At 38.6% G+C, this 22510-nt stretch overlaps 2 protein-coding genes across 5 annotated transcripts in view; one reads left to right on the top strand and one right to left on the bottom strand.

Moving 5' to 3' along the window:
* Window positions 1-199: 199 nt before the first annotated feature.
* Window positions 200-11007, bottom strand: znf513a (zinc finger protein 513a). 2 transcript variants are annotated; one of them, XM_027149391.2, is made up of 6 exons: window positions 10803-11007; window positions 10064-10165; window positions 8907-9038; window positions 2178-2918; window positions 1038-1847; window positions 200-882 (listed from the first exon to the last, which is right to left on the bottom strand). In XM_027149391.2, the coding sequence occupies exons 2-5, from the start codon at window positions 10101-10103 to the stop codon at window positions 1063-1065; spliced, it is 1698 nt and encodes a 565-aa protein (XP_027005192.1). In that variant the 5' UTR covers window positions 10104-10165; window positions 10803-11007; the 3' UTR covers window positions 200-882; window positions 1038-1062. The 2 variants fall into 2 exon arrangements, with proteins under 2 accessions (XP_027005192.1, XP_027005191.1); XM_027149390.2 differs by having other exon boundaries at window positions 200-1847.
* Window positions 11008-11810: 803 nt separating this feature from the next.
* si:ch211-278j3.3 (E3 ubiquitin-protein ligase RNF19A) overlaps window positions 11811-22510 on the top strand; it is a 20731-nt gene continuing 10031 nt past the window's right edge. For 2 of the 3 annotated variants that reach the window (XM_027149994.2, XM_027149993.2), the window contains exons 1-3: window positions 11812-11961; window positions 18295-18685; window positions 21210-21661. In XM_027149994.2, the coding sequence (XP_027005795.1) occupies window positions 18527-18685; window positions 21210-21661 (611 nt within the window). In that variant the 5' untranslated portion in view covers window positions 11812-11961; window positions 18295-18526. Of the gene's footprint in view, window positions 11962-18294; window positions 18686-21209; window positions 21662-22510 lie in introns of all 3 variants that reach the window. The other variant, XM_027149991.2, reaches the window with a different exon arrangement.

The raw sequence follows: 22510 nt of genomic DNA, 5'->3' as shown, positions 1-22510 counted from the left end.
GTTTGTTTACTACCGTGATTTGTGCTCTAAACTCAATCTGCTGGCCTCAACGAAACTCTCTCTCTCTCTCTCTCTCTCTCTCACACACACACCTTAAGAAAAGAAAGATTTCATGATCGTGTCCTGCCATAAAGCAGCCAGTGCAGCGTCACTATCACTGTTCAGCTATGAAATGATTTCATTAGACATCATACACAAGTCTCACCACAGAGTACTTTATTCCAGGATATTTAAGGCAAGTATGAAACGACTGCATAATTACAAGAGAGCACTTAAGCACCACACATTGAAAAGGAATCCGTCTCGATCGTTTCTTGGCAACCTGAAGGTTATAAACTGCATATGGAAAGTCATGGTCCCTTTTCTTTAAGTTAATGCCACTGATGGCAAATGCATGCCAAACATTCTTTTTTTTTTTTTTTTTTTTTAAAACAAACACATACAAAAATAAGTGCTTTACATAAATGAATCATGACATACTAACTTACTATATACTAATTTAACAACAGACAAAATTTCACAGTTGAGACATACGACCAAGGAGCAACACCGGCTCCAGGAAATCAAGTGACGTTTTGAAGGGTTGCAACAGTTGCTGCAGTGGTTAGGACTCGAAAGTTTTGGCACTGTAAAGAGATGTAGTGAAGAATTACACCGATGTGTTTTTTTTTTTTTGAGCAGCAAAGGCCTCAGAGAATCCACAGCGGGTTCAGTTAGGAAGTACGTACAGCTCTGTGGTGCTGCGGATCGATGAATGTCCGTGCAAGATATACAATGACGGAGAAATTGGATTTCATCTAGGTAGCATTACAAAATGTCTGTATGGCACTGATGAACCGAGGGCATTCTGTGTATCCAGAGTCTTGCTTTATCCATTCAACCCTACACAAAGGGAAGGGAAACAGTTTTATTTGTCCTGTCTGTTTAGCAGCTTGAAACTATTCAAAAACATGAAGAAAAAAATAATAAAATAAACAAGAACTAAGCTTATGCTGGTACTGTAACACTTCATCTCAGATTTAAATATCTTCGCATACTACAATTGTTCCTTGTGTTGCTAAGTTACTCCTCCTCCTCTTCTTCCTCCTCCTCCTCATCAATCTCTGCCTCTTCCTCATTAGCCGGCAGCGGCACTTTATCCCAATCGTCTGTTCCTATCCCGTGTTTCTTCTGATGCCGCTTGTAGTTGTCCCAATGGCCTGTAGTGTACGTGCACATGTGGCACTTGTGTGGCTTCTCGCCCGTGTGACGCAGCATGTGCCTCTTCAGGTTCATGCTCTGGTTGCAGCTGTAGCTGCACACGCTGCATTGGAAAGGTTTGGCACCAGAGTGAACCCGCTGGTGCCGCTTCAGGTTTGCCAGATTGCCACAGGCGTAGTCACACAGGTGGCACTTGTAGGGCTTCTCGCCCGTGTGCACGCGATGGTGCCGCTTCAGGTTGTCAAAGTGGGCCGAGGCGTAAGGGCACTGTGGGCACTTGTAGGGTTTCTCGCCGCTGTGTGTCTTCATGTGCCGGGCCAGGTGGTTGGGGTAGTGTGTGAGGAAAGGGCAGGCGGCACATGTGTACACCCTGTCCCCTCTGTGTCCCCGCTCACTGGCGCTGCCGGCTGCATCTTTAGTCAGCATTTCCAAGGTGCACTTGGCACAGATCTGCGCTGACGACCCGTCCTCACCATCCAGCACCAGGCCACACAGCCTGCACGTGAAGGGGAAGAGCAGAGGAGGCAGGACGCCAGGCTGGGCTCGAGTGCATGGCTGCTGCTCTGACTTCAGCCTCGCAAAGGCCTTGAGATATCCGCTGTCACTGCCGATGCTCAAGTTCCCTTTCATTTCGGAGGACTGAAGCACTGAAAATTGCACCAAAACAAATTAGTGGCTTTCAGTAGAAGAGCAAAAAATGAAATGCGTTTTGCATCTAGAGGCTAAAAATAAAATATTAACAGAAATCAATATCAGCCCAGTACAAGGAAAACTTCTGACGTGTAAATCTCCTATTGAATTTATCCCACTTATAACCTTATTTATTAATTCATTTCAAAATCTTACTTCACTTGCTTTCTAAATGTCCTGAGCACCATACCTCTAAATAAAAATCTCCATTCCAAACAGACCATACTATTTTTATTTTTTTTTTAAAATATTTTTCTAATATTTTTAAGGGATAAATGAAAACGTACCTTCTCTTGAGGCACGTGGAGCATCCTCTTTTATGCTCTGGCATCCAACAGGACCTCGAAGGCTATGGCCACTCATCATCCGCTGCGAATTCTGTGCAGGACTTGTGACCATGTGCATACTCTGGTGTGTATTTTGGCCTGGATTTATGGCAGTGTGCATTCGCTGTTGTGTATTGTGAGCAGGACTTGCGACTGTGTGCATGCGCTGGTGCCTCTTTAGGTTGCCCAGGGAGCTGCAGGCGAACGTGCAGTGCTCACACTTGTAGGGTTTTTCTCCTGTGTGGATGCGTAAATGGCGCTGCAGGTTGACAAGCTGCGCAGAGGCGTAGGTGCAGAGCGAGCAGCGGTAGGGCTTCTCGCCATTGTGCGTCTTCATGTGTCTCTTTACATGGTTGGTGTAACGCGACGAGAAGCCACAGAGCGGACAAGAGTTCAGCTTCTGCTGGCCGTTCTCGGATCCTGCTCCCTCTCCATCTGGCCCTTTGTGCAAAGAAGGCGCTCCTACATGGACACTCCTGTCACCTATGCTGGTTCCATCGCATTTAGAGCAGCGCAGGCATGAGTGCTCATCCTCATCGAGGAGCTGATTGCAGCCCCTGCAGGAGATATAGTGAGGGAACGCAGGCTCGGGTCTCGCACCCTCGCGCTCGTTCTCAGCGGTGCGGAGGTCGTGGGTGTCACTCTCCATGCTGAGATGGCTGAACGAGGAGCTCTCTTCGTCACCCAGCTGGAAACTGTTGGCTGTAGGAAATAAGAGCAAAACATGACGAGACTGTCTGAGCAGTAATATTTGTGTTCCCTGAAATCTAATTTAAAGCTTTTCTAGATGAATAATATTGTCTAAAAAGTATTCCTTGAACCTAATAATCATGCAAACAAAAATCCACTGTTTTATTATTAAAGTACTCACACAAAGATGTTGCAGAATCCTGATAAGAAACAAATACTGAATACGGCAAGCACAGAACACGCTGCCTGCCTGTAACACGGCCCTCTCTCTTTCTCCCCCTCATGAAGCACTCTCCTCACACACGGAGGAAATGAGTGCGAGATCCTGAGTCGGCCTTTATATGGGGCTTGCAAGGAACTCTGGGTGGATGATTACCCAGCCTAATGATAATGATGATGACTATAATGGCTGTGCTGATCATGATGAGGGGTTGATGATGATGATGATGATGATGATGATGATGAGAAAGGCAGAAAGAGGAGATGATGATGATGATGATGATGATGATGATGATGTATAAATGCCTTCCTGTAATGGTGTCCTTGATGATGATGGCTGTCTTGATGACCCTTATAATGGCAGCACACTGCTTCTTTTCTGATTTGCCATTTTCAGACTGCACGCTCTGACAGAATGCTGCACTCTTTCAGCTGTGCATGAAAATAAGTCTCTCTCCCTCTAATGTATTCTGCCATCTAAATCTCAACATTACGGTCCGATATTTTCATTGGGAGGGCAAATAAATAAATAAATAAAAACAGCTATTCAGACATTCCCATCATCATGCCATGCTCACTATGTGTTTGTTTTGAGTGATTATTTGATAAAGACCACTGGGATGGAGTGTAGGCCAAAATCCTCGAAATCTAATCATCATCATCATCATCATTATGCAATTAACAGCACACTCCCTCTTCATTTCACACTCCCTCTTGCTAAACAAAAACTATATTGTATTCACCAGCAACTTGTATTACTCTAACTATAGTTGTTTTTGGGTTTTTTTAAGTTGTAACAAATAAGTTAAAAATTTATAAAAGTTAAATATGCATTTTGTTCCCTACAAAACCCCGGTTTCACAAATGATCTGCAACCTTACAATTAATGTTCAGTGATTCTGAGCCCAGTTTGGAATAAGAGCACTGGGTCTGGTCCTGTAACGACGAGGCTGGAGACATTAGTTGAGAAATCTACTTCCGCTTAGGGTTTGTGTATATGGGACTTATACGGCAGGATCCCGAGACGAGATGGTCACTGATTTGTAGACCTCAAACCTTAGATTTTAAAATGTATAATTTATTTGTCTCATCATGGTGAAAGCTCAATCTGTGGCTATGTTCGTACCTTCTGGTTGAGGCCACCGGGTTTCAGTTTAATTATCCTGACACACAGCAGCATTCAAGAGCCCTGGAACATTAATAATATGAATAATATATATAAAAAAAAAAGTTATATATGAAATATAAAATTAGGGCACTATTTGAAATTTACTCAGGAAAGACTTCCTTTATATATATATATATATATATATGTGTGTGTGTGTGTGTGTGTGTGTGTGTGTGTGGTGTGTGTGTGTGTGTGTGAGAGTGAAAGCGGTGTTTAAGGGTAGTGGTGGCTAAAGTGGTTAAAGCTCTGGGCTGTTCAAGCTGCCACTGTTGGGCCCTTGCGCAAGGCCTTCAACCCTCACTGCTACACTGACCCCAACCTGCAAATTTAGGATATGTAACAAGATAAAGGCTTCTTAATAAGTATTTTCCCACCATGACACACAGGTAAACTGTATAATTTCTAGCACAAATGTTACAACTTCTAAATATCTAACATATCAGATCTTGCTTTTATAATAATTGTGGTATTTTATAATAATTGTGGTATTATTTACTCATTTTTTTAATGCTTTTTTATTTTTAAAACAAAAACATTTCCTGATTTGTGAAAGTCAGCAACCATTAGTCTCTTTGTGGTGAAAGATCTCTATTTTTCCCCAGTGATATAAATACAAATTTACATTTAATGTTTTTTGAGAGACTGGGGCATGGTTAAAAAAAAAGAAATTATATATATATATATATATATATATATATATATATATATATATATATATATATATATATATATATATATATATATATATATATAATTACAATTTTACTGCATTCAAAATATTCCTTTAGGGTGTTTAAAATATTATATAAAAAGCAGTTCTAATGGAGATTCTTTAAAAAATTCTGTTTGAGAATCATTTCAAGAAGTTTGAGTAGGCAATTTGAATTACGTGTATTGTTTATTTTATAACACGTATTAAAGTGTAACAGCCACATCAGACTGAGTGTTAGTCCTGGGTCTATTATTATTACTGTTTTTGTTATTTCAGCTTTATCCTCGTCAGGTTCCCCTTCTTCCTGGATGGAATCCCAGTCCATTACCCAAGACTTAATCCATTTCTGTGATGTTTTTATTTCACCCCTCCTAATCACCAGGGGTGGTGTGTCAAACCTGGATACCAAATTGTGCACACATGCCAAGGCTACACTGAGTTATGGCACAGTATACAGCAATATAATTAATGCCACCATTCATCATGTATTTCCTATTTCCATCTTACATGCAATCAAACGGTGTGCAAGACGTGAAAAATGGGATACAAATCACATTTATGGGGCTATTCGTATAGCAGCTTGCTGTAACCCTGCTCCAGAGCTGAGGAAAGGCGTCGCTCGTTCCTTTTAACCTCATAGAGCACGTTTTTCTTCTATATTATGCACGTTGCTTATGGAAGGCTCTGCAGTTCTCATTAGGTTGGAGTTGGTTTTACTGCATTACTGCACTGCATTTAGTTCATCTCTGACTGCCTGGCTTTCTTGCAAGGTTGACTGAATTTCGCAGCTGTTAGATTTCAATCCTGGTCTATAAACAAATCACAAATGCCCAGGCTCAGTGACTATGAAAAAAAAAAAAAAAGCAGTAGAGTTCCTCTCTGAATGAATCGACTCTCATCGTGGTTGGGAACTCAATAACCAAAGAGCTGAGGCAGAGTAACTTTAGGAAGTCTTTTAGCTCTGGGGGTCAGTCATTCTTCTCATCCCTTAGCAGATGAATACAAGGATGTTTTCTAGCATGGTTGGATGGTGCAATGAATGGAATAAAATACTGAACATTTCTGATAGTACCTGTGATGGCTGGGTTTGCTGGTCCAAAGTGCAAGGTCTTTATTAACATGAGGGATTTGGGTAGGCTCCAGCCCATCTGTGTCTGGGAACCACGGCATGCGCTTTAGCCAACGGGATGAATAATGAGCAGGTCAGTTCCGACCATATGCCTATCGCTGATGCTGCCATCACTGGTGCACTTGTTAGTGGAAACATCCAATGTAGTGACACACGTACAGTACATTTGCTGTTCCGCTGCTCGCCTTAGAATCAGTCACTCATGTGCAGATGTTAACCACTCTAGTCAAAGGAGTTGACTTACAAATAACTTTGAAGGCCAGGCCGTATAATTCAAAGTCTTTCTCTATGGCCTCTCCCTAACACCATACTTGTTTACAACAAACAAATAGATTGGTCTCCTCTATTGTCCCCTGGCATCGGGATACTGCTGTATTTGGACATTTGGCTCGTGGTGTGTACACTAAGGAGCAGGCCATCTGGAAAAGATCCACTGTCCTCTCTCACAGTGTGGTGTTTAAACTCACAGACAACACAGAGAAGCTTTCCAAAGCAGGTCACTCAGCTCACAGACATCAGGCTAGATTCACTCAGAATGCTAGTCATTCCATGATCCCAAGGTGTGGCAGATATTATGGTTTATAAACAAATATAGGGGTATCAGCTGTCTGCTGAAGATGGGCTAATGAAGGCAGAAACATCTATGATCCATGTTTCTGGATTTGGGTTATCAGAGTATAAATGGCCCTTAAAATGCCTGGTCCATGGCTCTGCGAAAGAGGCTTAGGATTGGCTCATTGGTGATTCAGAGAATTGAGACCCGCTTCTGCGTCTGTCCAGGATTAACAAACTAGGCCACAGGGTTCTAACTGTGACTCAAGATGGCCAGAAAGACCTTGGTTACTGCTGCTGCTTTTACTGGTTGTTTTGAAACCCTGCTAGAGGAAATTTGTCCCAAATGGATGGTGAGATTTGGGAGACTCAGACAAACAGTTTCCATTCGTGACACCTCAGACTGATCACTAGTTGAATGTGATTGAGGAAGTGGTGGCTCAAATGGTTAATGCTCTGGGTTACTAATCAGAAGGTCAGGCTCCAGCACTTCCTAGCTGCTACTGTTAAGAAAGGCCCTCAACCCTCTCTGCATCATAGCTGACCCTGTGCTCTGACCCCAGCTTTATAAGCTGGAATATATAATATACATGTGACAAATAGCTTCTTCTTCTTAGAAGTCCAGGAGATGCTTCAATATGCAAGATATGCCCTAATGTGATTAATGTCATTTACTTATTAGCTAAATCACCTTCAAGTTCTACAGAACAGGATTAGGGATATTGTGTGCGAATAGGAGCATCTATGTAAAAAATAAGGTTGTTCAAATACAAAAATCATTCACTGCCAATCAGACATTTAACATTAGCATATAGTTTATACAGGTCATAGATAGACCTGGCTGCATTCAGTTAAGAAATACAAGAGCAGAGAAACATCACCGAGGCACTTTTCCTTAATTCTCTGTACAGCTTCTTAAAAGCAAGATCTAATCATTTCAAGAATTCAAATACTTTAGAAATTACAATTTTTATAAACTTTAACGTATAATAATTCATGAAAAAGTCCCTTTCCTTTCTTTCATCCTTCCTCTTTAAAAGTCTGAACTCAGCCACATGGTGGCACTATAATGCAAAAACCTTTTTTTATTAAATGCTGAGGCATGAACTTTTTTTTTTTTTAGCACATACAAGATGATTGATATATAATGATGATATAAATATAAAAAGGTATGTAGTTGGCTGCAAATGTGACATTTTGTAATTAACTAACTGGATCATGCTCAACAAAACTGGGTGCCATGGTTGTCAAATAGAAACAAACAACTGAATTAGCATCCAAATTGTCATTTGTTTAACCCCATGCAAGCTTCGTGACATTTTTGTACATTAGGGGGCGTAGTTTCCCTATATCTTTCTCTGCGTTACTGCTTTTTTTTGTGACAAACCTTCATTCATTCATTCATTCATTCATTTTCTACCGCTTATCCGAACTTCTCGGGTCAAGGGAAGCCTGTGCCTATCTCAGGCGTCACCGGGCATCAAGGCAGGATACACCCTGGACGGAGTGCCAACCCATCGCAGGGCACACACACACACACTCTCATTCACTCATGCAATCACACACTACAGACAATTTTCCAGAGATGCCAATCGACCTACCATGCATGTCTTTGGACCGGGGGAGGAAACCCCCGAGGCATGGGGAGAATATGCAAACTCCACACACAAGGCGGAGGCAGGAATCGAACCCCCAACCCTGGAGGTGTGAGGCAAACGTGATAACCACTAAGCCACCATGCCACAAACCTTTATTGGACATGTATTTTAGAGATGCTTTCCGAATTTTCACCAGGTCTTTAATTGGCTGTATACAAATTTAACACCCTTAATTAAATGTTGTTGAAATGGTATTGTTTGCAAACATTAAAGAAGGGTTAAGAGATTAACTTCAATAATGTCAGTATAAGCAATATTAAAATTAAAACCATCACAAATGTGAAACTGACATGATGCAGCAGAGTATATAAAAATTAGGAGAAAAATAAATACAATTCCTATTAGTCATCTAGGTTACAAATTGTATTTAATGTAGCACTGCAAAGTAGCTAGCAGTTGTTTCAGCCTTTGTAATAGTCAAAATAAAAAGTATACTCAACTCAAAACAAGAAATGTTCAATTTAATAAAAAGTGAAATCCAAATTTAGCCTTAAATAAATAGTGCAGCATGTGTAAGACTGCATATTGACTTTTCACTGCTGGAGCTGAGCCCATTACTCACCTGAAAACTTGTCCAGTCCTAAGATTTTGCTGTTATCAGCATCTGAGAAGTCAATGTCTTGGCCCAGAAGAAAGTCACTCTCAAAAGTAAGGGTTGTTGCAGGATTAACGTTTATGCCATCTTCAGAATCCACTAAAAAGCAACACAGGAGAATTTATAGACTCATACATGTATATACAGAATGATACTAACAGTAGTTACATCATGTAAAAAAACCTGAACCTTATATTATAAGCACTTTCATGCAGGATTATGCAATTTCTACCTTCAGGAAAACTAACTAGAAGATCTGTTTGTATCTAACTGCACAGCTTCAGTAATTACAAAATCAAGATCCAGAAGGCCAACGGTTTCATCGAGGGCTCAATTTTGTATTAATTATTTATATTTTTAAGCGCTAACATTTTGCTGCCATCTGCTGGACATGGTATCAGGGTTTAGGACATGGTGTAAACCATGCCAGTTCTAGCTGATAAAAAAAAAAAAAGAAAAAAAAAAAAGAAGTGAAGTGACATACGACTGAGTATGGTGAACCATACTCTGAATTCGTTCTCTGCATTTGACCCATCCAAAGTGCACACACAGCAGTGAACACACACACACACACACACACACACACACACACACACACACACACACACACACACACACACACCCGGAGCAGATACAAATACATCAAATACAAAAACATCAGATACAAATACAGGCTTGTGTTTTGATTGTAAAATTATATAAGTATTTTTGGGCAGAAGAAGTTTGGACAAAACCAGAACTAATGAACAATAAGAAATGTTTCGATGATTTAATTATTTACATTTAAAGATTAAATATACATAACTATCCATAGATACACCTCTCATTTTATATGTATTATATATATAATAGAGAGAGAGAGAGAGAAGATTTACTGACTTACAGCAGTGTGATTTGTGGAAACACTGATGACTGAACAAAAATAACTATTACTAATTATATTTATTTATATTTATGTATTAGAGCATTGAAGGTTGTGTTTTCTACAAATACTACTAGATATATTGATAATGGGCTTTGTTATGTTAGATTGGGATAATGGCTATAATTATAATATCAAACCTATTCATTTACATAAAGGGGAATAGATTACAAAAAAAAAAAAATCATATTTAAGTACTTACACTTTACAGGTTGTGGATTCTGTTGTTTTCTTCTTGGCATCTTCCAGCCAGCTTTTCTTAATTTGTAGCTTCTTCCACAAGCTTCAACTAAATCAGCTCATTCTTAATAACAAACAAAACAGCATTTTTTTTTTAATGAAACACTGCAGTGAAGCTGTTACATACATACATATACATTTACACACACACACACACAAACACTCTCTCACACACACACACACACACACACACACACACACACACACACACACACACACACACACAAACACTCTCTCACTCTCTCACACACACACACACACACACACACACACACTCTCTCTCTCTCTCTCTCTCTCTCTCACACACACACACACACACACACACACACACACACACACACACAAGCTACTTGTCCTTTCATAAGTATAACACTAGTAAATCTCTACTGCACTCGCTGCCAAACGGTTAGCTTACTAAGCTAATAATGTCACAACACGACCAAAAACACCTCATCTACATGATGCACAATATTACTACAATATCACTTTAATTCTAAAACATTAAAAAAAATCTATGTACTTTTTTCAAACTGCACAATAAAAAAGCAACATAGATATTATTAGGTCGCGAAATAAAAGGCACAACGTTTTACAATCCCCAAAAGCTATAAGACATATTTTTGCTTCTCAACCTAGCTTAAAATATTATGGGATGTTTAGCTAGCTATGACATGCTAACATGATTTCATCTATATTTATACCTTATGCTTTTCCTTTAGCCATCAAATAACGCTTCGCCTCAGAGTAAAATGGCGTTGTTTCAGAGGACGTTAACACGAGCTGTCCGCCATGCCACATCACGTCAGCCACGAAGAAAGGCAATTAATGGTCTTTTTTTCATAAGTTAATTGATTTCTAGATTGCCATTGTATACATTTTCTTCCGGAATTTTACGTATATCCGCTTCCGGAAGTTACGACAAAATGTAGTTCTTTTTACACTGGGATTTGTAGTCATATTGGAGACATTAACATCAGACGGTGCAAATACACGGAAAGAAATAAAGAAATATATAAACAATACGATTGTTTTACTATTACACCAGTGGCTGATTTGTTCTGGGGATGCTGTTTTTAACGCTTTTAAATAATACCTTCTTTTTCTTATAACAACAACAACAACAGCAATAATAATAATAATAATAATAATAATAATAATAATAATAATAATAATAATGATAACTTCATAAAGTAAATATACAAAAATAATACACAATCTATTATTATTATTATTAGTATTATTATTATTATTATTAGTATTATTATTATTATTATTATTATTATTAGTAGTAGTAGTAGTATTCATCTTCTTCTTCGTCTTATTATTATTATTATTATTATTATTATTATTATTATTATTATTACGTTTATCTTATCTTATTATATTTTACAACAGAAATACCGTCTGAATAGATATAAAGATAGATACAATTAAAAAATAAAATTAGATTTATAAACATTAGAAATCTGTTTATAATAATAATAATAATAATAATAATAATAATAATAATAATAATAATAATAATAATAATAATAATAATTATGGTCTTTTTTTTTTTACGTTTTTTTCCCCCCATAAGTGCCGGCTTTGTCGTAAAGCGGAAAAAAGGTCAGGCTTCTTTATGGACGCCATTAAGAGAGAAAGGGGGAATCTCTCTGGGGTTAACGGGGAATCTCCTGTTCACGTCACGCAGCGTTTCACTGCCCGCGGTGTCGCGAGCTCCCGCTGGGCGAACGTGTTCTACAGCAGTGGGCGGAGCCTGTTCGCGGCTTTTCGGTGGGCGGAGCCTGTCCTCGGCTTTTCAGTGGGCGGAGCTAATCGATGGTTCAGAGCAGCAACATAACGCATCGAAATAAAGAGGTAAGGGAGAGAATTTTGTTATTATAATATTAGACATTATTTTATTTTTGAGCCTTATTTAATCATTCTTTGTTTAAGATGATGGAGCGGTGAGATTTGAGCAGCCCAGGCTGCAGAGGACGTGTAGTAATAATAACCTTGCCACTCCCTGCAGTGCTGTGATGCCTGGTCCAAACCCTCGGGTTAATTATGAAAGTCTGCGCTTTTGTGCTAATGTAAAGGCAGGAATTTCAATGCTGAGATGCGGTTTAATATCTTTTAGCAACGTCATGCCCGTCCATGGATGCATCCTTGTAGTAATGAGAGTGTGTCAGTGTTTCGTGGCAGAAGAGAAAGTCAGGGATCAGTCAGGGATCAGTCAGTGTTCCTGGGTGATGAGAGCAGCTCCGGTTACTGATGCGCATCAAAGAGCAGCGCGCGCGCGCACGCCGCCAGGTGTGTACTGATGACCTGCAGTGATGAGATAATGTCTCTGTGCCTCTCGTGTTGTCGATGCGATCCCAACACCACTACGGTCAGCACAGTCCATGCGTGCTGTCTAATCGGCGGCCTTTTGAAACAGTGATTTTCCTCGAGGAAAGTTTGAGCTTTTGAGCTCTCCTATTATCGTTTAAAATGGTTATGACGTCATAACATCGTGGTTTACACGGATTCAGCAGACTTTAGCATGTTGACCAATGCAACATTCACATTCAGCTGTACAACAAGCGTTCAGTTCATTACTTTCTTTAGTTGACATAATAATAATAAAAAATAATAAAAATCGTAATAATAATAGTAATAATAATAGTAGTAGTAATAATAATAATAGTAGTAGTAGTAGTAGTAGTAGTACTAATAATAATAATCATAACAATGATAATACTAGTAATAATAATGATAATAATAATAAAACTAGTAATACTACTACTAGTAGTAATAATAATAATGATGATGATGATGATGATGATGATTATTATTATTATTATTATTATTATTATTATTATTATCTTATCATAGCCTACATTTATGCAGTCTGAAAAGGAATATGAGATCCGGTGCTTTTAGTACAGATTTTCTGTTGGATGATATCTTCCAAGAACCTTATTCAGAAGTCTGATTCAACAGTATTTCTCTTTCCTTTGTGGTTAATAAGTGCTTTTGGTGTGCCTCATTTCTTAATGAGACTTTTGAATTTAAATACATCAGGTCCCATTAATTGTCAGAGAACTTCTGCCTAACCTCATTTTATGGCCTGGGGATTTTTTAAATCAGCTTTTGGTAGAGGCTGAATCAGAGTAGTTTGATAGGTCTGAGCCTGATTATGTAATTCTGCCTGAGTGGGCTGATGTTGGTATTTATCCTAAGACAAAGACTATTGATAGTGGTGATATCTCTCACAATTACCCTATAAAAGGTTTAATAATGACTTTGTCATGCTTAGTAGGAAATCCAGCAGAATTGGATTTTCTCTCAAACATTTGCCTCTGATGAAATAAAACATTTGATCATCAACGAAAGTGTTTTTTATTTTGGAACTGCTGCGTCAGCCTGTGTAGGTCAGAAATAAGAACCTTATAAGAGCTGAGTAAGGTTCTTGAAAGATATCATCCAACACAAAGTCTCGAATCTCGAATCGGATCTCATATTCCTTTTCAGACTGCATAAATTTCTCTCATGTGTTTTGAGAGGTATCCTAAACTAATCCTGCAACTGCTGCTTTACACTATAAGGAATATCTGTTGCTAAGAGGGAAAAGTCCCAAAGGACTGGGGATTGTTGTTCTCTTAACCAAGCCACTTGTTAAAAAAATAAATGTGATAACAGAAATCCAAACACATAATATTTCTGCCATTCATTTCTTCATTTATATCCTTGAAGAAGCACATTTTTCACATGGACATGAGTCACCTTTGATTGATTCATACCAACTGATACCAACCTTATGAAAAGCTTTTGCACAATACAGAAAGCAGTGGTTCTCAAAGCTTTCTCAAAAAATAGCCAGGGATTCCGTTAATCGTAAAAATAATGTCATGAAACCTCTCAGTACAGATTTAGTTTATGAACATAATCTTGCTTATTCAAAATTTTTTGTCATATGTAATATTCTTGTTATTTATTAGCTCAAAAGAGCTTTTTATTCCTGAACTTTCCACATTAGACTCGAGTTGAGGTTATTTGATGTTACAGTCTGACTTGTTTAAGCTGACTAGGTTTGGATAAAATGTATAATCAATCAATTCTGAATTTCATTCAGTTTACCATCCCAGCAGACTAACAGCTATAAGAACTCGACACATATATAATATACACATAATAATATTCTATAATTCTGTAATACAAATAATACTTATAACACATATAATACACATGACACATTTACTTCTCACTGTATCTTTGTACTTCAGAAAGTATATGCGATCTTCAGACTTTTGTAGAGATTGTCTGATGTTTTCAGCTTTTTTTTATATAGATGCTCTTTATAGTTGAGTAACATTTAACAAGATCTTTACAAGTCTTTATATCATGTTTGATGGGATTTGTAATATTCAGCTGTTTAATGTTATGTGTTAACTTGAACACAACTTTTTTTCATATGACAGTTGAGAATGTAAATGTTCAGATAAAAGGTCTGGGAAAATATTGGTGCTGCCGTTTATGCACTTAAACATCTCCCAGTTGATTTGCCATAAGTCCCCAGAATGCCTTTCCCTGGCTTACGATTAGGCTGTTAAATGATGCAGTGTCTCCCTGTAGCTTCTGCCTCCGCTTCTCTCTCTAGCCCACATCCATGAGTCTTTCCTTTCTAGAAGAGCATTAACAAAATGGAAGGAAACTAGTATCTCATTCGAGGCATCTTAATATAACGTCTGTCGGAATCATTAATGATTGTATCGAATTAAAGAAAAATTCATGCTGGCCAGTGGAGCATTTGGCTCTATTTTCACTTTCCACAGCATGAAGATAGCATGACCCTGGGGCTTGAGAATGCCCATTTTGCATTTTTCTTCAATATGAGCAAGCAGTTTCATCTACATTCACCAAATGTTTGGTCTTCTTAGAAGGAAATTTTATAATAAAGCTAGAATTTGTCTTGGTATGTACTATTCTGTTGCAAAAGACTCTTACTTTATTGTACCTACTTTATATTTTACTGTCCAAATGTTATCAGAAATCGTGATGGTACATAAATACCCAGAATGCATTGCATCGAGACGTAATTCGGCAGCGCCCATTTAATCTCACCTAAAGAGGGTTACTATCAGTAACGTCAGCATGCTGACTTAAAATTTTAAATGCTTTGCTTGTTCAGACATAAGCTTAGTTACAGTAGGTCCCCGCTATTTTAAAACAAAAAGAAAAATATAAGATGACCACAAACAAGTGCTAAACATCAAATTTACATTAATAAACATTTCTCACTAGTACAGAGGCTCTGAAATTCTGAGATATCTATACAGTACTGTATATGCCTGTAAGGGCAGACATCCTCTGAGTTAGCTAATGACAGAACACCAAACCATAAGTTTCTTATAGATTTATACTCAATTTTTTTTTAACTGAACAGCACTCTCTCTCATTTATCGCTAATCCATAATAATACACGGATTATACCATTTTATACCTACCATTAATCCAATTCTTCTGATTAATAGCACTATTGCTATGTCTGCTCTGTCTGAACAGATTAAAAACCTTTTTTGTGTACAAACACTAAAGTGTGCGTGCTCGACACTGCCAAAAACATATTGAGGACTCCACAGCCAGCGCTTCAAACCAGTCGACTGTAAAAGTGGAATGAATGTGGGGTTACTGTGTTTCCCACTGTAGGAAACGATTGCATGTATTTAGCACAAAACAGAGAGCAGAAATGCTGCAGAATGTGTATGGTCAGCTCTTACTTTGTAACAATAATTAACAACTGCAAGTCTTCATTTTTGATTCATTTCAGTTCATTTCAGTCACTTGAGTAATCCATTGACTCCGTTGCATTTATTGATTAGCTTCTTAGCAATAGATAGCTAGCTATATAGCTAAATACCATCATCTAGTGCTCACCACCAAATCTACCAATACCCTCTGTTTCCTTTCCCTCTCTCCTATTACCCTCCCACTCTAATATACACCATAACCTAATTTTCTATCCTTGTCTGAAATATGTAATCTGCAGGAGCTTCCTCTTAAAAAAAAATCTTACAAATCGGATTGTTTTCAAGTTAAGTCAAGTCAAGTCAAGAAGCTTTTATTGTCATTTCAACCATATGTAGCTGTACACAAAGAAACGAAACAGCGTTTCTCCAAGACCATGGTGCTACATAAATCAGCACAGAGCTAAGGATTTAGAGAGCTTAGTAAATTGTCTTAGCCAAAAATAAAGTGCATCGTGTGCAAACTAGTGCAAACAGTGTGAAACAAAAGACAGATGTATCAATGCTTAAGTTTTAGATTTAATTCAAATAAAGTTCCCAATCACAGCCATGAACTATTCCCCTCTGGAAGTCCGTTTTTTAATCTTTTAAATACTACTTCATAATGGATTCATCAAATACAACCCAAATTTGCTCATCATGATTGTTGATAATAAATTGTGAAGGATTTTTTTTTTATGTAAGCAGTGTTGCCATGGACGGGCAACATATTATAACTAGGGCTGTCAATAGATTAAATATTAAACATACACTATGTATTTTGTTAAACATTTTAACAAAATGGGGGGGGGGGCACGGTGGCTTAGTGGTTAGCATGTTCGCCTCACACCTCCAGGGTTGGGGGTTCGATTCCCGCCTCCGCCTTGTGTGTGTGGAGTTTGCATGTTCTCCCCGTGCCTCGGGGGTTTCCTCTGGGTACTCCGGTTTCCTCGCCCGGTCCAAAGACATGCATGGTAGGTTGATTGGCATCTCTGGAAAATGGTCTGTAGTGTGTGAATGTGTGAGTGTGTGTGTGTGTGTGTGTGTGTGTGTGTGCTCCCTGCGATGGGTTGGCACTCCGTCCAGGGTGTATCCTGCCTTGATGCCCGATGACGCCTGAGAAAGGCACAGTCTCCCCGTGACCCGAGAAGTTTGGATACGCGGTAGAAAATTAATGAATGAATTTTAACAAAATTGCTATATCCAGGAACGTGAACTATCAGAACAGTTTAATCTCAATTCAATTTTAATTTCCTGTTTGCCAAGCTAAAACACAACACACATAATGTGATAGCCTAGTGGTTAAAGTGTTGGGCTACCAATCAGAAGGTTGTGAGTTCGATTCCTACGTCTACCAAGCTGCCACTGCTGGGCCCCTGAGCAAGGCCCTTAACCCTCAATTGCTCAGTTGTATAAAAATGAGATAAAAGTCGCTCTGCATAAGGGCGTCTGCTAAATGCCATAAATGTAAACAGAAGCTTATTTTTCTAGTCGGCATTTAACCAGCTGCTAAGGCATATGGCTGACGTTTGTCTACTCACACGCCATAAACAGTGATCTAGTGTGGGTCAGTTTGCTGGTAGAACCTGTGTTGGGTTTTGCTTTTAAATGACATTTTAAACTCGGTGAGCTTCAAAGGTTGGCCAGTTCTTCATTACAGTGTAATTACATATAATAACTCTGAAATTTGGAAGTGTTTAATTTAATTTCACTGATCATTTTCTATGTGGCCCAAAGTTCAGGTTTCTGAAGTCATAGGCATGTACATATATGTATGAACATATAGTACAGTAATTCAGTTTGTCATCAGCTAGTAGCAGGAAGTGAATCTTAGAATCAGAATCAGAATCAGAAAGCGCTTTGTTGCCAGGTATAGTTTCACATACGAGGAATGTGTTTTAGTGACAGAAGCTCCACAGTGTAACAAAATGCCATATACAATATAGGCAATATACACAAATGTACAAGTGTGAAATGTGCAATTGAAATATAAATAGTATGTGTTTTAAGTAAATAATGTGTAAGAATAGTGTTGTGTGTTCCGAGTATGTTAAGCATGTTTATGTATGTTAAGTATGTTTATGTTATAAACTACTTTAAATATCTACTTTAAATTAGATACTTTTCAGATGCATTAGCATTTCCTGCTAATTTGTAAGGTATTTTTATTATGATACATATGCAATGTTATTACAGAGACTGTGGCTCTAACAGCACACACAAAGACAGGAAGAACGAATCATACAAAGCTCAGTGTGGTTAATCTACTCTACTACATTTTTGAGCATGAACCAAAACAAGATGGGAAATAAAATGACTTTTTTCTATTAAACCACCACCACCACCACTACCACAACAACGAAAAGCCAGCAAATAAGTTCATTAAGATGTATGTTAATGAGAAAAAACTTAACTCAAAAATAAACTTTAATCTTTTTTTCAGGTTGAAAACAACATTCGTTGTGGATGAAGAGGATGACTACGCTACTGGATTATCTAAAGGATAATGATCTCCATTAGGATTCACTCTTATAGATGTCAGTCTTACTTTCTCACAATGTGTGCTTTAGTGCATCTCAGCTTCATGTCCTAACTGTCCTGTACACACCCTCTAACATAGTGAATGAGATCTGATTCGCCCATGTTGGTTTGGCTGGACTGTCACATTTTCTACCATGAAAAGGCCAAAGCAGCAGTCCCAGGCCTTTAGCTTCCTCAATTTCTTTAGCCGCAAGCCCAAGACAGACCCCAAGAGTGAGAAACCAGCAGCTGCCTTGAATCGAGATGAAGTGGTGATTACGCTGACACCCAACGAGCAGGAAGACGTACAGAATGTAAGAAAGAGTCATAATTTACTTGAATGAAGCTTATTAGCACTTTTGCAGGCTTAAGTCATCAATTTAAAAATGACACTGATAATCAAATTACAGTTTTGTTTTTAGATGTGAAGCACCTCAAGGCAACTGGTAGACACCGAAGTAATGCCACATCTACTGGCGTTTTTAAATTCTGTAGTTCTGTTAACAAAGATGTAGCTTTAGTGAAATGATCTTGCTCAATATAAAATCTTAATACCAGAATTTATACCCACTGAAAATGAACAGGTGCAAAATATTCATGTACTCGTCAAGTCACAGACTCAGGCTCTTTTGTGCTGCCCTGGTAGAGGTTTTTCTGCAGGGGTAGTAGTGAATGAGTGAGCAGGTAATCTTAGCCAGACAGCTAGCTTGTTATTGTTGTTGTTTGTGAATGATATTATGCTGATAATCTTCGCTGACTGTTATTTTGTATAGATATATTAGCTTTTGGTGCATTGATGGCTCAAGTTGGTAAAGCTCTGGGTTATTAATCAAAAAGGCAAGGGTTTAAGCCCCAACATCACCAAGCTGGCCACTGTTTGGCACCTCTGTGCTTCATGGCTGACATATCGTGGCTGACCCTTTTGCTCTGACCTCAACTGCCTAAGCTGGGATATGCGAAGAGAAGAATTTCACTGAGCTTCTGTTAGCTTAAATAGAAACTCATGTTATTGTATGTACGTTTGCCGGCTCTAAATAACTGAATGACTTTTATTGATTGACTCTAAATGACTCTGGATTCAGTTATACTCCAGCAGCGTGCGTTATCACTTCATGAAGGTGCTCCTGAGTACAGAAGTGAAAATCTCACTGTATTAAACAAACTTTATTTGACACAAATTCAAGAAAGAAAGCAGCTAGATAGAAGCTCTAGGACTTGACACACAAAGACCTGAATCATTTTGTGAGATTTTTTGAATCACAGAAAATGCCTAAAATCAAACAATTTCAGCATTGAAATGATGTGTGATTTGACACTCAGGGCTTTAAGAATGCAGTTTTTTTCTTTTACTTTTTCTTTTAAACCAAGACTACTAAGTTTCAGTGTTATAATATTATAACTGTTTTATATTATGCTCTTTTATACAGTGTTCCAGTTAAAAAGCTATTGTTGTGCTGTCTGTTGTTCTCTGTACCAGTGTTAAAGTTGAGAGGTGTGAATTGTTGGTCCATCCCATTTTCCCATCGTCCTGCTCTCCAGCAGCTAATCAGAGATTCACGATACTCTACATACAGAAACCTATCAGTGTTCTGACTAATCATAAAACAGCCTTTGAGCAATAAAATAATCCATATGTTTATACTGATCGGAAATGTCAGATTAGACGATTTCCATTTCACCTTCACCGGTGTACTGTTAGAAAAGCCTCACTGCTGAGGCTGCTCCTTCTTTCACCATTAACATGAAAACAGTTTTTTCCCACGTCACATTTACAGCTACACCCTTAGGTCAAAAGTAAATGTAATTTAGACCACGAGAGCATTAGTGAGTCAACTGATTCCATCTGAGAGATTTTTTGGAAAAACATTGATATATAACTTTTTCTGCTAATTTTGACACTTTTGTCTGGTCTTCCTTCCCACTCACTTATATCTTATTCAAATAGCGTTTTAGTAAGGGTCACCTTGTTGTTGCCAGGAAGCTGCAAAGTTTAACACTCTGCATGAATACACAAGCACACACACACACATACACACACACACACACACACACACACACACACACACACACACACACACACACACACACACACACACACACACACACACACAAACTACACTATGTACACAATGACTCTGGAGGTTGTGTGCAGGGACCATGAGGTGCTATAACCGGTTGAGAGTTCAGTCTTTTATTGCACGTGTGAGCTGTAAGTAATTTAATTCTTTCTAGCTTAAGTTGCTTTTGATGCAGGTTAACTCGCAAGACAACGTCTTGATGCTCTGATGTCACCTAATCTGATTTTTAGTCTCTTCAGGAAGCAGGCGATATAATTCCCAATGCTTCTGCTACACTGCAGAAATGCCAGGGGGAGATTTTGGAGTGAGAGCAAGGGCATAAGCAGGAACATGCTTTAAGTGATTTAGCAGAATGTGATGTTTGCTAGTCTCTGATTCATGGCAGTTGATTGATTAGACTAGAGGCACACAACAATACATATTCCGCCTATTTACATGACATATTATGACATCTGAATAAATTGTACTGTGATGCCTCCGTTTACTTAATACTAAGTAGGTGAATAATGTAGGTAGAGGTTGATTTATCTTCATTAACTGTTTCTTTCTATTCCAATGGCAGATCCCTGTGCTCTTGTGGGAACACTCTGACCAAAAAAAAAAAAGACAATACATACATATAGACAAATAAGAATACAATATGAAGTAATCAGCTACAATCGCTTGACACAGAACTATCATTTTGTATTAATTTATGATGACAGATTTTACCCCCAAACAGTACATATTAATTTACTGTTTTTTTTCTTCTCCCCTCTAGGAGCCACCTCACAGCGAGAGAGACGGAGGAGGAGATGTTGCTGAAACAGGCTCCATTAAGGCTGATGGAGCCGAGGTTGAGCAAGCTGTGGAATGTGTTAGCAGTGGCTCAACGGGTGTCGTGTCGCTTTCCTCCTCGAGCCAAGAGCAGCTTCTCGAGCACCTGGTAGAGTGTCCGTTGTGCCTGCTGAGCCAGCCTCGTGCCCACTTCCCCCGTCTGTCCTCGTGCCCACACCGTGCATGCACTGACTGCTTGCGTCAGTATCTGCGCATCGAGATCTCAGAAAGCCGCGTGGGTATCGCCTGTCCACAGTGTCCTGAAGCTCTTGCGCCACCGGATGTCCGTGCAATCCTAGACGACAGTGCATTGCTTGAACGCTTTGAGGAGTTTCAGCTCCGCCGTTTCCTGGCTTCCGACCCTGACACACGCTGGTGCCCAGCTCCAGACTGCAGGTTGACACATGTTACTATTACAAGCTGTTAAATGTTAAGAGATTATATGGCAGCTCAAACGGCCTACTTCTCTTCTCACCGTTGTACACTGACAGTACTGATTGTAAACAAACATACACAGGAAAATTTATTAAACCTTTTGACAGATTTTAGAATTCATTTTTATCATGGGATTTTGCCATTTGAGGTTTTGCCTGCTTTGAAAGCTTGCAGCAGTGGACGCAGGTGGACGCAATTTCTTTCACGTTTGAATTATGCATAGCTGTAGAGGCCAGGGTTGGATTTCCTCTCAGCAACCACAGAGGCCTAATAAAGAGACGCTGAGACTCTGTAGGGTTGATTTATTTTAATGTTGTACGTCTCATGCCCTCATTATATTATTAGTATATATAACCCATGTTGCTCTAATGTTGTATTTTCTTACACTGTATTATTGCAAATCTGTGGCAAATTATACATAGAAATATTTTATCTGAGGTACTTTTTATTACTAAAACCATCACCTACTTACACCAAAAGAGGACCGATAGAGACATTTCCAGCCATCTTGCCAACTCTGCACTAGAATCTTTTGCAAATATAGCCATGATGATCTGTGGGATCCAAGCACCCTTTACCAACTGAAACCTTAGTGGCTTGTTCCAGCCAAGTTACACAGAACAATAAAGAGATAAATATTGCAATATACTATAGTAGCCACATTGTTTAAAAATTATAGGTCAGACTCCTCTGAGAATTTTGACCAATTTTGCTAAGCATGTTATTATCATAGTTCTCAATCATGTTACTTATATATTTATATATACTTATACTTCATTGCTTGTCTTAGCAAAGAGTCATACTTCAGAT

Source organism: Tachysurus fulvidraco, chromosome 16 (genome assembly GCF_022655615.1).
Source record: "Tachysurus fulvidraco isolate hzauxx_2018 chromosome 16, HZAU_PFXX_2.0, whole genome shotgun sequence".
Lineage (NCBI taxonomy): Eukaryota > Metazoa > Chordata > Actinopteri > Siluriformes > Bagridae > Tachysurus > Tachysurus fulvidraco.
Note: the sequence above shows the minus strand (reverse complement) of the source record. Positions and strands in the feature narration are given on the sequence as shown.

Coding starts and splice junctions, on each gene's coding strand:
- znf513a (XM_027149390.2), bottom strand. CDS start 10,103: ATGCCAAGAAGAAAACAACAGAATCCACAACCTGTAAAGT. Junction 9,039..10,063: donor GAATCCACAACCTGTAAAGT/GTAAGTACTTAA, acceptor GTTGCTTTTTAG/TGGATTCTGAAGATGGCATA. Junction 2,919..8,906: donor AGGACTGGACAAGTTTTCAG/GTGAGTAATGGG, acceptor TATTTCCTACAG/CCAACAGTTTCCAGCTGGGT.